The 13,100-nt window shown below is 49.9% G+C and overlaps 1 protein-coding gene across 1 annotated transcript in view; it reads left to right on the plus strand.

Moving 5' to 3' along the window:
• The window catches only part of HTR3B (5-hydroxytryptamine receptor 3B), a gene marked incomplete at its 5' end in the record, with an annotated part of 47,336 nt that extends 37,513 nt beyond the window's left edge, over positions 1 to 9,823 (plus strand). The window contains 4 exon segments of the mRNA XM_032594978.1: positions 4,666 to 4,876; positions 5,020 to 5,202; positions 6,443 to 6,712; positions 9,341 to 9,823. Coding sequence (XP_032450869.1) covers positions 4,666 to 4,876; positions 5,020 to 5,202; positions 6,443 to 6,486 — 438 coding nt within the window.
• Positions 9,824 to 13,100: the final 3,277 nt, after the last annotated feature.

Raw genomic sequence — 13,100 nt, forward strand, 5'->3', positions numbered from 1 at the left:
TCATTAACATCAATAGGCTCCAAATACCTTTGTGTACTTATTATTACCTGGCTTTAATGGATAATGAAATTGTGGCATAATATTGCTAACACCTGAAGGGTGTCTAATGGAGAACACGGACTGAAACTAAAGTGCTTTTTCTTCCCTTTCTGTGGAATTTAAAGGCACCAGCTCCTTTAGTCCGTTAGAAATGATGGGCTCTAGGTAGGGGCAGTTCCACAGAGAGTGGTCTCACTGAGCTGGTGACATCCCTTCCCCCCCTAGCATCAGCCATCAGCTGGAGTCCCTTACTGTCTCTGGAATGACCCGCCGAGAGGTAGCCCTCAGGGGATGGCTCTCAATAGGAGAAGCCCTATCTGTGCTAACTCCACGCTCCCACCTTCTTCGAACTAAAAGTAACATTACTAATAAGACTCCAGTACAACGCAGCGAACATCTCTTGAGCCCTTATCATGTGCCAGGCTCAGTGGCCCCACTGAGGACACAAGCATGGGTAAAGCGGGGCTTCTGCTATCCATCATGGGCCTGGGATGTTGCCCAGGGAGACATTGTGACAATGACCACAAAACCCAGCATTTACTTGACCCTGGGCACCATTTTAAGTTTGCACATGTAATCCTCACATCTCTATGAGTTGGGTACTCTGAGTATCTGCATTTTTACAAATGGATGGATCGGGGTACAGAGAAGTTAACTTGCCCAAGTTTAAGTAACTTGCCCAAGGTTACAGGGTAACTGTGGAGCCTGACCTTGAGCCCCCAGTCAGTCTGACTCCAGAGACTATGTGCTAATCCTCTTTGATGTTGACATGCAACTCGGCTTGACATGGTCTATTCTAGTCCATTCTTTGGCGTTCATCCAACTGTGTGTTACTGGGCAAGTAACCTGTGCTCGTTTCCTAGGGCTTCCATAACAAAGTACCACAAACTGGGTGGCTTAAAACAACAGAAATTCATTCTCCCAGCTCTGGAGGCTGGAAATCAGGGTGTGAGCATGACTACTTCCTTCTGGGAGCTCCAGAAACAATCTGTTCCGTGCCTCTTTCTTAGCTTTTGGTGGCTGACAGCAACCCTGGGCTTGTAGGTATATCAGTCCAGGATCTGCCTCCACCCTCATGTGGCATTCTCCTTTGTGCGTCTCTCTTCTTCTCATAAGGACCCCAGTTGTGTTGGCCCACCCCACTGCAGTCAGCCCTCATCTTAACTAATTATATGTGCGGTGATCCCATTTCCAAATAAGGTCACATTCTTACCTTCCAAGAAGGACATTAATTCTTGGGGCCATTATTCAACCTGGACAGTCCACTGCCCTCTCTGGCTCCCCCAAATTCATGTCCATCACCTGTGCAAAATATCCACCCTCTCCCAACATCCCTAAATGTCTTACCCCATTTCAGCATCAACTCTGAGACCAAAATAACATCTAAATATAAACTCAGAAAGTCCCAAATCACATCGTCTAAATCAGGTACAGACTCTGGATGTGGTCCATTCGGGGGCAAATTCCCTTTCCATCTTCAGAGTCTGGTTGCTGATCCCCTGGGATGGGCAGAAACCTGTCCTATTAACTCTTCTAATTCCAGTATTTAAAAAAAGTACCTGACGCTGCGTTTATGGTCAGTTAATGTTCCTTCAACAAGAGAGTAAAGAGATTTGAAGATCAAATGAGATCATGAAAACAAACCGTATCTGAAAACTGTGATAAAATTAGAATTTCTTTAGGCTGCACTGGGCTTGCAGAGAAAATTAGTCCATAAGTACATTGCTCCTAAATCAACCTGAAGAAAAAGGAAGGCCCCTTGTTCTTGAAGAAAACCAAAGAGGGGGCCTATGTAGCTTTACAGTGTTATAAGCCAAACATAGGTGGCAGGATTTCTGCCTTATGTTACAGGACAGCTAATTGTCTGCCTTGTAGCCGCCATGTTTCCCTTGCACTTCCGGCTGCTGGCACTATCCAGTGACAAATATTCTCCTGACAGGACTGGGTACATTCTTGGTGGGGTCCGGTGCAAAGGGAAAATGTGGGACCCCCTGTTCATAAATTACGAGTTTCAAAAATGGCACCAGCAGAGCCTGAAACCAAACAAGCCCTTGTAAGTGCCAGGACCCGGGAAGTTTCCCAAGCCTCATGCCCATGAAGCCCGCCTACCTCGCAGCCTCTTGGCCCCTGCCACACCTCTCCCCTGGCACTGTGAGGGACACATGGTCTGACAAAACTGAGGAGCCGTCTTTGGTTCTGACCCAGATTTATGTTCACTCTCTGCACCAGCCTCTGGGTGGAGAGGAACCATCTCAGCATGTGTTATTTACACAGGGGCTTTATTTAAAGAGACAACAGCCAATCTCAAATGTACCCAACATGTTCAGCAAGCAAAAGTGAAGTGCATTTTAAAAAAAAAAAACTAGGGGGCACCGGGTGGCTGAGTCGGTTAAGCATCAGACTCTTGATTTCAGCTCGGGTCATGATCTCACAGTACGTCGGTTTAAACCCTGCCTCAGGGTCTGTGCTGGCAGCACAGAGCCTGCTTGGGATTCTCTCTCCTCTCTTTATCCCTCCCCTCCCCTTCTCTCTCAAATAAACAAACATAAAAAAAAAAAAAGAAAAGAAAGGAAAGTCAAGGCATGCACCTGGGAGCACTTAAACTAGGACATGTAGGCACTTAGAATCCAGGGACTCTGCAACTCTATTCCCTTGACTCTAAGCCTAGGCTCTTCCTGCTTAGGCAGCTGCCTACTTGTACTTCCTTTAGGGCAGGGTTCTTACACTTACTGTTCATGTCGTATCTGCCATGAGGTCTGGGGGGGCGGAGGTGGTCTTCCCACTTCTACCCTCTAGCGACAGCAGGCTTGGTTGCCCCCCACCACACCACATAGCCCAGGTCAGGCCCACAGCACAAGACACCTGTGGACTCTGACCACGTGGCTCCCTTTCTGTGGCTCCCTTCCTACGGCCCCCAGCTAACCACTGCCTGGTGGGTCATGTCACAGCATGACCAAGAGAGCTGGAGACACACGGGTTGGTGACAGTTCATTTTGTTGTGGTTTTTCTTGTAGACTGTGCTTTGGTAGAAATGTGTTTTAACCAAATCATTACAAAGCATGAGTGTGGCTCTCATTTAGATATCTGCAGCCCATTATGCTTCATGTGAAAGACAACAGCCAGACTGCAATCCTCCAAATGGCTCTGGCCTACCAAGCTCCACTGAGTCGGGATATGCTCCCAGACCCAAAGGCTGGGGGACCCCTGTTATCTCCTGTAAGGTGGTAGGTATCTGGTCTCCCCCAGCCAAGCTCTTCCCCACCTCCGTCTCCTCCATTCCCGGCCTCTGCCTTGGCCTTCAGGTATCATTTCCATGCCACCCCCCTCCTCCAAATCCAACAGCAAAGAGCTCAGAACATGCATTTGTTTGGCAAACTGATTGAACACCCATCATAAGCTAGGTATTATCTTTGGCCCCATGAGGAATGTTTTAAAGGTTGGCTTTTGCCCCAAAGGGTCACAGAAAGCAGTCCTATCGTTCCCTGATGAAAATAGTTTGTGTTTATTAAAGACACTTCCTGTCACCGCCCCCAGAGAAGCGAGGTCTACAAAAATGGCCATGACAGAGCAACTTTCTCAGTCTCAAATTCCCAGCTACAGAGCCCCGGCAGGAGCTCCGGATGCTCAGCCATCCTGCGGGGTGTCTTCAGTTATCTCCCCAACTTAGACCCACTTCGCCCCTTCTCCTCCTGCTCTGTGCCCCTGGAGACGAGCCACGGTCTCTCTGACCAATAGGATGAGGGGATGGAGTGGTAGGAGATTGGAGAGAAGGGGAGGGTGAGGAGGGTGCAGATGAGCACTCCATTTTTCTCCCGGTGGAGTCAAGTTACCACGAGGCTGGCTGTGCCCCTAAGGGGAAGCCACAGCTCCTGCTTGGTGTCCTTCTCCACCCAGCTTTCTCTCAGATTCTGTTCACATTCTCAGCCCTTGCCCCTTCAGGACTAAGGACAGAAGCAGCTCACCCAGTCCTCCCAAGTATCGGGGGCACTGCCCCCTTCTTGTGGTTTCCCTCTGCCCTGCTCCTTGTAAACGGTCTCCTTGCCAAGCGCTCCACAGATTTCCCAGTGGTGCTATTTGTTCCTGCCCAGACTCTGACACATACACAGGTGCTAAGGTACTCACGTTCCACATAGGAAGACGGGCTAAACCAAAAATAGTACAAGATGTTGCCTACACGCTGTCCAAAGAAAAATGTTGGTGTGAGACCTCAATTTAAAACAGCTTCTCACTCACCAGCTGTGTAAGTTTGAAAAAGAAATTTAATGTCTGTGTACCTCGGTTTCTTTGTCTGGAGATGATAATACCCAGCCTTTAGTGTTGGTGTGAGGGTTGAATAAGAGCATAGGAAACACAGCCCAGTGCCTGGCATACAGCAAGTGGTAAATAAATAGAGGCTTCTTTTATAATTATTAATAATATTAATACAAGTTCTACATAAAAGCTTAAAGGTTTTTTTTTTTTTTCTATTTTCTAAAACACAAAATAATCTCCGTTCTCGAAACTACATAGTCATTTCACATTATGTAGAACTGCTGGGACTTCAGGAATCTCTTGGCCGTGGGTTTGGCCAAACATTAGTCCATCAGCTTATACCCTGTCTTCAGTAGACTCCATGGCCCCGGCCAGGTGGTGATTCGCAGGCGCCCACTGGTCTACGTCATGAGCCTGCTGATTCCCAGCATCTTCCTCGTGCTCGTGGATCTGGGAAGCTTTTACCTGCCACCCATCTGCCGAGCCAGGATTGTGTTCAAGACCAGTGTGCTGGTGGGCTACACCGTCTTCAGGGTCAACATGTCTGATGAGATGCCAAGGAGCGCAGTGAGCACCCCTCTGATTGGTAAGCAGCTTTGGGGACACCAGACCTCCATGTTACAGATTCCCATCAGAGATGAGATGCTGCATTTCAGACAGGGGGCGCTGGGGGAGGGAGAGGCTCCAGAGACTCTAGCTGATGCCACCTCATTTGGTTCCTTCCACCAGGAGTCTTCTTCACAATTTGCCTGGCCTTCTTGGTTCTCGGCTTATTTAAGTCCATCCTATTGGTCACATTCCTCCATGATGAGTGCAGCAGTGAGCAAGAGTGGCCCCTCTCATGCCTTCAAGGGGACATTGACGCTGACGGGCCTAGAAGAGATCCCCAAGCCCAGCCTGCTGGGGTGACAGGTTTGTGAGAAGCCTCAAGGCCCCTACCCTATCTTGCTTTATCACTCTCCGCCCTAGTTTCCGTTGGTGGAGCGCCAGGCGGTGTCCCGCTGGGTGAAAAGTGTGAAACACTTGCTTCTTAACCTCTGTGCTGCATCTGATATTACCGCTCTGGAGATCGAAGGCTGTCTACCACCTGCTGGCTTTCCAGAAGGCCTCCTTTTAGCTTAGAGGTCAGGCCCTCCTTTGGCTTTCCTTGTTTTTGTTTGTGTTTTCCATTGCTTCTCCGCCTTTTGGCTGAGATCAAGTGTTTGTGTTTTCCAGTTTTAACCAGTACCTAAAGTGACTGAGCCTCTGACTCTAGATAATAGAGCGCACATGCACAGTTTGTATGTATTTGGGTTCCTATCGCTTAATCTGAAAAAGTATATGAATGATCTCAGGGCTCACTTTTGGCCCCATATGTACTAAAACTGGAACAATACAGCGGTTAGCATGGCCCCATGCGAAGATGATATGCCAACTTATGAGGCTATTTTTACTGTTCGCTTGAAAGTTGCTATGGTGGGGCACCTGAGTGGCTCAGTCAGTTTAAGCATCCGACTTCAGCTCAGGTCATGATCTCACAGTTTGTGAGTTTGAGCCCCGCGTCGGGCTCTGTGCCGACAGCTCGGAGCCTGGAGCCTCCTTTGGATTCTGTGTCTTCCTCTCTCTGCCCCTCCCCTGCTTGCACTCTGTCTCTGTCTCTCTCAAAATAATAACACTTAAAAAAAATTAAAAGAAAGTTGCTAGAGAGAGTATACCCTAAAAGCTCTGATCATGAGAAAAAAATATGTGACTATGCATGGTGATGGATGTCCAACCAGACTTACTCTGGTCATCATTTTGATATAAATATCTCAAATTACTATGCTGTACACCTGAAACTAATATGTTATATGTAAATTATATCTCAATTAAACAAAAAAGAATCATCCCAGCCTCTAAAACTCCAACTGAGTCAGTGGGGCTGGCCCCCTCCCTCTCTCAGGAAACCTCCTGGGTGGATCCAGCCTAGACAGCCTTCCTCACAACACAGCTCTGCCGTTGTTCTCCAGGGCTTCTTTCAGCACAGCCCTCACCTGCCCTGAGCAGGCAGGAGAGAGGCCCCAACCCAGTCCACTGCCCTGTACCCCCTACAGACCTTCCTTGTAGTATGAGGCAGTCAGCTCCAGTGGGAAGTCCAGGGTCCACGGAAGCACCATTATCCCCTCTCATGCAGAGCCCTCGCTCTGTCGAGAACACCAGGCCAGTCAGAGACCCTGAAGAAGTCTCGTTCCAGCTTAAGTCCCTCAGCACTACTTCCAAACCTGGGACCAGGAGGACGACAAGAGGTTAAGTGCTGGCCTTCCTGGAACGTTTTGAACGACTGCTCTTTAAAGCGTGCTCGTCGTGCTGGGGCTCTATGCCGTGAGCCTGTGCTCCCTCTGGGCGCTGGGGAGCAGCTTGTGAAGACTGGAGGCTGTTGGTCTCACCCAACTTCGCTTTCTCGGTACTGGGGAAGGTTGCAAAGTTTTGTGGGGAGGTTGGAGGGGGCATGGCAGGTTAAAAGCTCCCCTCTTGCTGCTCTTTTCATTCCGTGCAGGTCTCACACCTAATGAGGTACTGAATGGCCCAGGGCTAGTGCATTCATGGCGAACTGTCTGGCCATCTCCAGGTACACAGTGAAAAGGAAGCCCGCCTTCTCATTCCGTGCCACTCCCCAAAGGTGACACCATAGCCATCTCTTTCAGAAATTTTCTAGGTACATACATACTTGTTGTTTTTGGGTGTTTGTTTGTTTGTTTGTTTCGGTTTTTTGTTTGTGTAAGATTCCTTCATCTCCCTGTTTTATCTTAGTCACTCAGGCAGCCGTTTCAAAACCTTTACCGAGTGTCAGTTAAGTCCTAAGCGTTATGTTAGGACATGAGAGAACACAGAATAAGTCAGTCACAGATCATTCTTCACTGGAATGATTCCCGAGGTCAACCTTGTACAAAGCAGAATGCAAATTGTCACCATGTCTGTATCCTGAAGCTCTTGTTCCCACTGCTCCAACGAACGCCTCTTCCCCAGTACCTCACCACAGTTGGACAGAAGCCGGCCTCCAAACCTTCCAGACCCAATCTAGCACAACCTGTAGTCAACGCAGACCATGTATAAGGCACTGAGCTGGGGGATGGGCTTCATGCATGCCCCTTTGGGTTCAAGGAGATTATAATCTCCTCTCCCTGTAGATCAGCTAGGGCCGCCATAACAAAACACCACAGACTTTGTGGCTTAAACAGAAATTTATTTTCTCCCTGCTCTGGAGGCTGGAACTTTTCTTTGAGGCCTCTCTCCTTGGCCCATAGATGGCTGTCTTCTCCCCGTGTCCTCGATGGTCTTTCTCTGCATGTACATGTCTGTGTCCAAATTTCCTCTTCTTATAAGGACACCAATATATTGGATTAGGGCGTACCTTAACAACCTCATTTAACCTGAATGGCCTCTTGAAGGGCCCTGCCTCCACATACACATGCTGAGGTACAGGGCTTAGGACTTCACCGTATGAATTTGGGGGGCAAGGTGAGCACAATTCAGTCTATAGCACTCACATGATGGTGGACGCTTGGCAAGTCAAAACTGCACATAAGTTGGAAGGCCAGGACCCAGGGAATAGTTGTAGTTTGAGTCCAAAGGGGTGGGAGGTGTCTGCTGGCAGAATTCCCACTTATTCCAGGGGCGTCGGTGTTCTTCTGCTGAGGCGTTCAACTGATTGGATTAGGCCCACCTGTACTCTGGAGGGTACTCTATTCACCCAAGTCGACTGATTTAAATGTTAATCTCCTCTAAAAAATACCTTCACAGAAACACCCAGGGTAATGTTTGACCAACATCTGGGTCCTGTGGCCTAGCCAAGTTAACACACAAAAACTAACCATCACAGTCCCAATTGCCCCTTCGCCTCCCATCTGTGCCCACAGTTACTTGTCGGGACAGAAGAGCCCTGAGCACATGGAACTGGGGTAACTGGTCAACTTCTGGCTCTTAACCTCTCCAGTGGCCCGGTCTGCCATGAGTATAGCTGACCTTCTGGCAGTTCCATGGCCTCACAACCTGAATTCTAAGGTGGAAGTTCAGGTCTCCACAAAATTTCCTTCCTGCTATTTGACTTTCTTCATTTCTCATGGCTTCTTATTACAGTCTTCTGTCTAGCCAGACTAACCTGCCTGCCGTTTCCGTCTAAGCCTCTACTGTGAGTTGACATATTCTTTTTGTTTCTCCAGTCTGTGTGCCATTGCGTCTGAGGAGCCTGCTCAAAACAGCCTCCCTCACCTTCTTCCCCTGAGCACCTCGTGACGGTCCCCTTTCTCTGTCTTTACCCTTACCTTATTCTGTGGTCCCTTCCCCCTTTGAACATCTAGGGCCTTGTGTGTGTGTGCATGTTGGTGTGTGCACGTGTGTGTGTGTGTACATGGTGTGTGGTGTGGTATATGTGTACAGGTGTGTGGGTGTGTACATATGTGGGACGTGGGGTGTGTGTACACATGTGTATGTGTGGTGTGTGCACATGTGTGGGGTGTGTATACCTGTGTGTACATAGGTATATGGTGTGTGTGTGTGCGTCCGCACGTATGTACGGTGGTGTGTGTGCACAAGTGTGGTGTGTGTGGTGTACATTGTGTGCACATCACTCATCACACAGACCACATACTCCTAGATATGGCCATCCCGTTTTCTAGTTCTAGTTTATCCCCATCTCGGCCCAGGTCCACACAGAGCTTTGCCATGGCGATTTCTGCGCTAATTGTTGCAGAGCAACGCATTCTAGCTCGCTGCTGACGTTGGACACATTTCTAGTGTATTTTTCCAGGTCTGAGGGGGAAATCTACCCGGGGACAGACTCCCAGCCCCTCGGCATCCCTCTGCCCTCCGCCAGGGCAGCCATCGGGAGGTTGGCGGCAGACCACGGTTGGCTGAGAGTCCAACTCTCCTAACACTGCCAGCAGAAGGACACGAAAGTCCAAAGCTGTTTGCTAGGAACTTTTTGCGGCACTAAAATTGTCTTTTAAAAACCCTGCTCCCCCATCCCCCTAAAGAAAAAGAATTTAAATTCAAACAGCCTTACCTGCATCCTCCCTCTCTCATTACCTCCCAGTTAGTGCTCAAACGCCAATTGTCCATGAAATTCCGCTGCTGCTGTTAATGAAATGAGGAACATAAGAAGTTTGTGAACAGGAAGTGTCCGTGCAACCTCCACCTGTTTCCCTCCTCACTTCCTCCTCTGCCTCCGCCTGCTCAGTTAGCTTCTCGATCGATCCCTAGATGTCTCTTCACTTCCTCCGCTGTCACGGGGGAAAAGGCTTGCAGTGAACTCCCCGCTGCGTTGTCTCCTTCCTTTCCAGTTGTCCTTGGGGAAAGCGTCTGGTTTTGGTCCCAGCTCCGTCACTGTCCAACCAGGAGACCTTGAGCGTGATTTCTCAGAGCTTCGACTATGCGACACGGGTTGCTTATACTTACTCCACCAAATCACAGAACTTTGAGGAGTGGAATGAAGCAATGTATTTAACAGCACTTTAAAAAGTAACTAATACATCACAAATAAAAATAAGACCTGCCTGCTGTCCACAGATGGACTGTACTCTTCAGGCTTTGGTGTGAGGTCTTTCTTCCTCTGCCTCGATCAGAATCACCTTACGAGCTCTGGCTCTCCCCAGAAGTGCTTTTATTCCAGGATCCAAGGGCCCAAAGCCTGAAGCCATCACCTGCCTTCTGGCCAGGGACTTGGGTGGTGGGGCTGCCCAGGGATGTCCCATTCCACTTTCCATGCAGCCTTCTTTCACTTCCTCCTAGAGAGCATCTCCTCGGTCCTCCTCCAAGAGGCAGCCTTTCAGGAGCGAGGCCTGACCACTAAGCTGGGCCCCAGTGTGGACCACCTCCGTCCAAGTGCCAAGGGGCCCTGATCTCAATTGTGGCAGCCAGGGGATGCGTTTGAAGCCCCAGGGTCAGGTCTGCGTCCTGAAGCAGTGCCATTATTAACAAATGACATGGGACCCCCTCCCCTGGAAGAGAGTCCCTGTGCCGTGGGAGGAAGATAGGGCACCAGCAGCTTTATTTACAGAACAGCTTTAGCTCAGCTCCTCCAAATGTTTAGAAGTTTCACGATTCCTGTGTCACAGAGGAAGGAAACTGAGGAACAGAGCAAAAATGGGATTTTCCCAGCTGTGACTGCTCCGACCATCTGCTGTTTCCCAGAATCTAAGGTAGTTTCGGAGCTCACCAAGAAATCACAGCTCCAATTTGGGGGACTTCACTGACGTCTAGAAGAAAGACTTAGCTAAGCACAGCCCCAGGCTAGACAGGCAGCCCTCCGTTTTTTATGTCCATTCTATCTCAGAATAGCTTCCAAGTCCGGCTGCTGTGGTCTCCCGTAGCCTGTGCGGTCTGGTGTAGGGCCAATAATCAGGCCGTGGAGGGTCTTGCTCCCCTCCCGAGACACCCAATCCCCCTCCCTGCTTGTCCTAGAGGGAGGAGCTGTTGCGGTTAAGGAGCTGACCCCCTCACCCTTAGTCTCTGCGACCCAGCTTGAACCTGGACAGGTCGGACCGGGAGCAAACCAAAGAACTCACAGCTCCCATGCTGGGCACAGGCAGCATGGAGCCAGCCTGGAGGGCCCCTGGGTCCTCTAACTTCTCAGGGATCTAAGTATACATATATAAAGGCAAGGTTAGCAAAAGGAGGTGGAACTGAAATTTTTTCGCCCTACCGTGTGGCTCTGAGGTTTCTAGAAAATTTCAGATTTTGTGCTCACGGTAGGGGATTCCTCCACCAATTCCTGGATGTTGGCTGATCGTCCCAAGGTAGAGACCCCAGGTCCCCTGGTCCCCCCAGGAAGGAAGGCTGTGCCTCCCTCCCTGCAACTCCCATCAGTGCCCTGGGCCCATCGCAGGCGTCTCCCCCGTCTTCGTCCTCCCTGCCTGGCGCACCACTCCATCTCAGCAGCCAGAACCTCTCAGTCCTGAGTTATTTACCTGCTGAGACAGTAAGAGCTTCATAATTAGCTGAGCAACAGCATGGAGGCTTTTATGAGCAGCCAGGCCCCCCACCACACTCTGGTGTCCATAATTGAAATGACCCACGCCAGTGATTAGATTAGGGGGCTGAAGCAGCCCAGTGTGCCCCCCCACCCCCCTCCCCTGTCCTGTCAGGGGGTGATGTAGTTAAGTTTGGTGCTTCATTTGGCAGAGGCCATAAAGCAGGCGTTGCAGCGAGGCTTTCTGCAGGGCGGGAGGCACCTGCTGGGCCGTGGGCGGGCTCTGTGGCTGGTGACAGATTCAGATCTGAGGGGGGAGCACCTCGCTTGCCCTTTGCCTCGCTGTCTCTGCCTCTCCCCCAGCCTAGTGCAGGCTCCAAAGACCTGGGCCTAGCGGGGTTACCAGCCCTGCTCAGTGTCCCTAGGGTCCAGGGCTGTGTGTGGGCAGGCAGCCCCTGATGGGACTCCGCTCCTGGTCACCCTGCTCATCCTCCAGGATGAGAGCTCCAGGCCAAGAGCAAGAGGGTCAAGGTGCTGTCAGCATTCCTTTTCCTCCCCACCGTCCCTGCCTAATCTCGGTTTCGCAGCTCTGTCCTGTACAAGCCTTCCTCAGCACCCCTGTCTCCTAACCCTACTGCTTCCCCCCACCCCGGGGAGCGGGTGTGGACACCACAGGGCTTTGGAGTCAGAAACATTTGTTTGTTCTACTACAGCATGGTTACCCAGAGTTGGCATGGATTTGGTCTCAGTGCAAACCTGAAGGTCTGGTGGAGGCTGCCTGGAGCGCTGTCTCGAGACAGGTTTGGGGGCCCTAGGTGGGCTCTGTGGGAAAGATTGCTGTGATCAGTTGTGATGTCTGCCCCAGGATAGGGAGGGGAGGAGGAGAGGGGCGCTAGGGGGCCCAGTCGGTTGAGTGTCTGACTTCAGCTCAGGTCAAGATCTCATGGTTCGTGGGTTCTCCCGGGTCGGGCTCTGTGCTGGTGCGTGGAGCCTGAGTTCTGTGTCTCCCTCTCTCTCTGCCTCTCCCCTGCCCCTGCTCATCCTCTCTCCTCTCTCTCTCTCTCTCTCTCTCTCTCTCTCTCTCAAAAATAAACGTTAAAAAAAATTGTTTTTAAAAAGGAGGGAGAAGCAGAGCTAACGTTTACTGAGGGTTTTGTCATGTGCCAAGGAGGGTTCTGGGTGCACGGGTGGTAATATTCTAGGACCCAAGAATGTCAGCCCTGGTGGGGCAGGGAGTATATCGTGTTCGCTGGTACATCTCCAGTGCCTGTGGCTGCGCCAAACACGTAAGAATCATCAATACGGCGATATGGGTTGAGTGAACCTCACCAGGTTCAAATTCCACTCCGCCACCGATTAACCTGTGATTTGGGGAAGTCATTGAACTCTGTGCCTCGGTTTCCCCATCTATAAATATGATAATATTAAACCTAGCTTACAGCGTTCTTAAGAGAATTAAATGAGTTACTATATGTAAAGTGCTTAGAACAGTGTGCCGCACACGCTAAGTACTCAGTTATGTAATAATTTTATTGTTAAAGTCATACCCCCATTTCACAAGTGGTCACCATCACGTATACCTGTGCCAGACTCTCTAACTGATCTCTGTGGGTAATTGCATCAGATAGATAGATAGATAGATAGATAGATAGATAGATAGATAATACTAGGGCTATCAGAGAGATAGATAATACTAGAGCTATTATGAAGATTTATATGTACTATGAGATATGTATATATATGATGAGACCTCGTGGTGTATATAATCCCATAGTCACCCTACTATTATCATTTGCACTTCACAGTCACACGGGGAGGTTAAGTACATTGCCCCAAACCACTAAGCTAGCGAGTGACAAAGCTAGGGTTCAAATCTAAGCAGTGT

Source organism: Lynx canadensis, chromosome D1, assembly GCF_007474595.2.
Source record: "Lynx canadensis isolate LIC74 chromosome D1, mLynCan4.pri.v2, whole genome shotgun sequence".
Lineage (NCBI taxonomy): Eukaryota > Metazoa > Chordata > Mammalia > Carnivora > Felidae > Lynx > Lynx canadensis.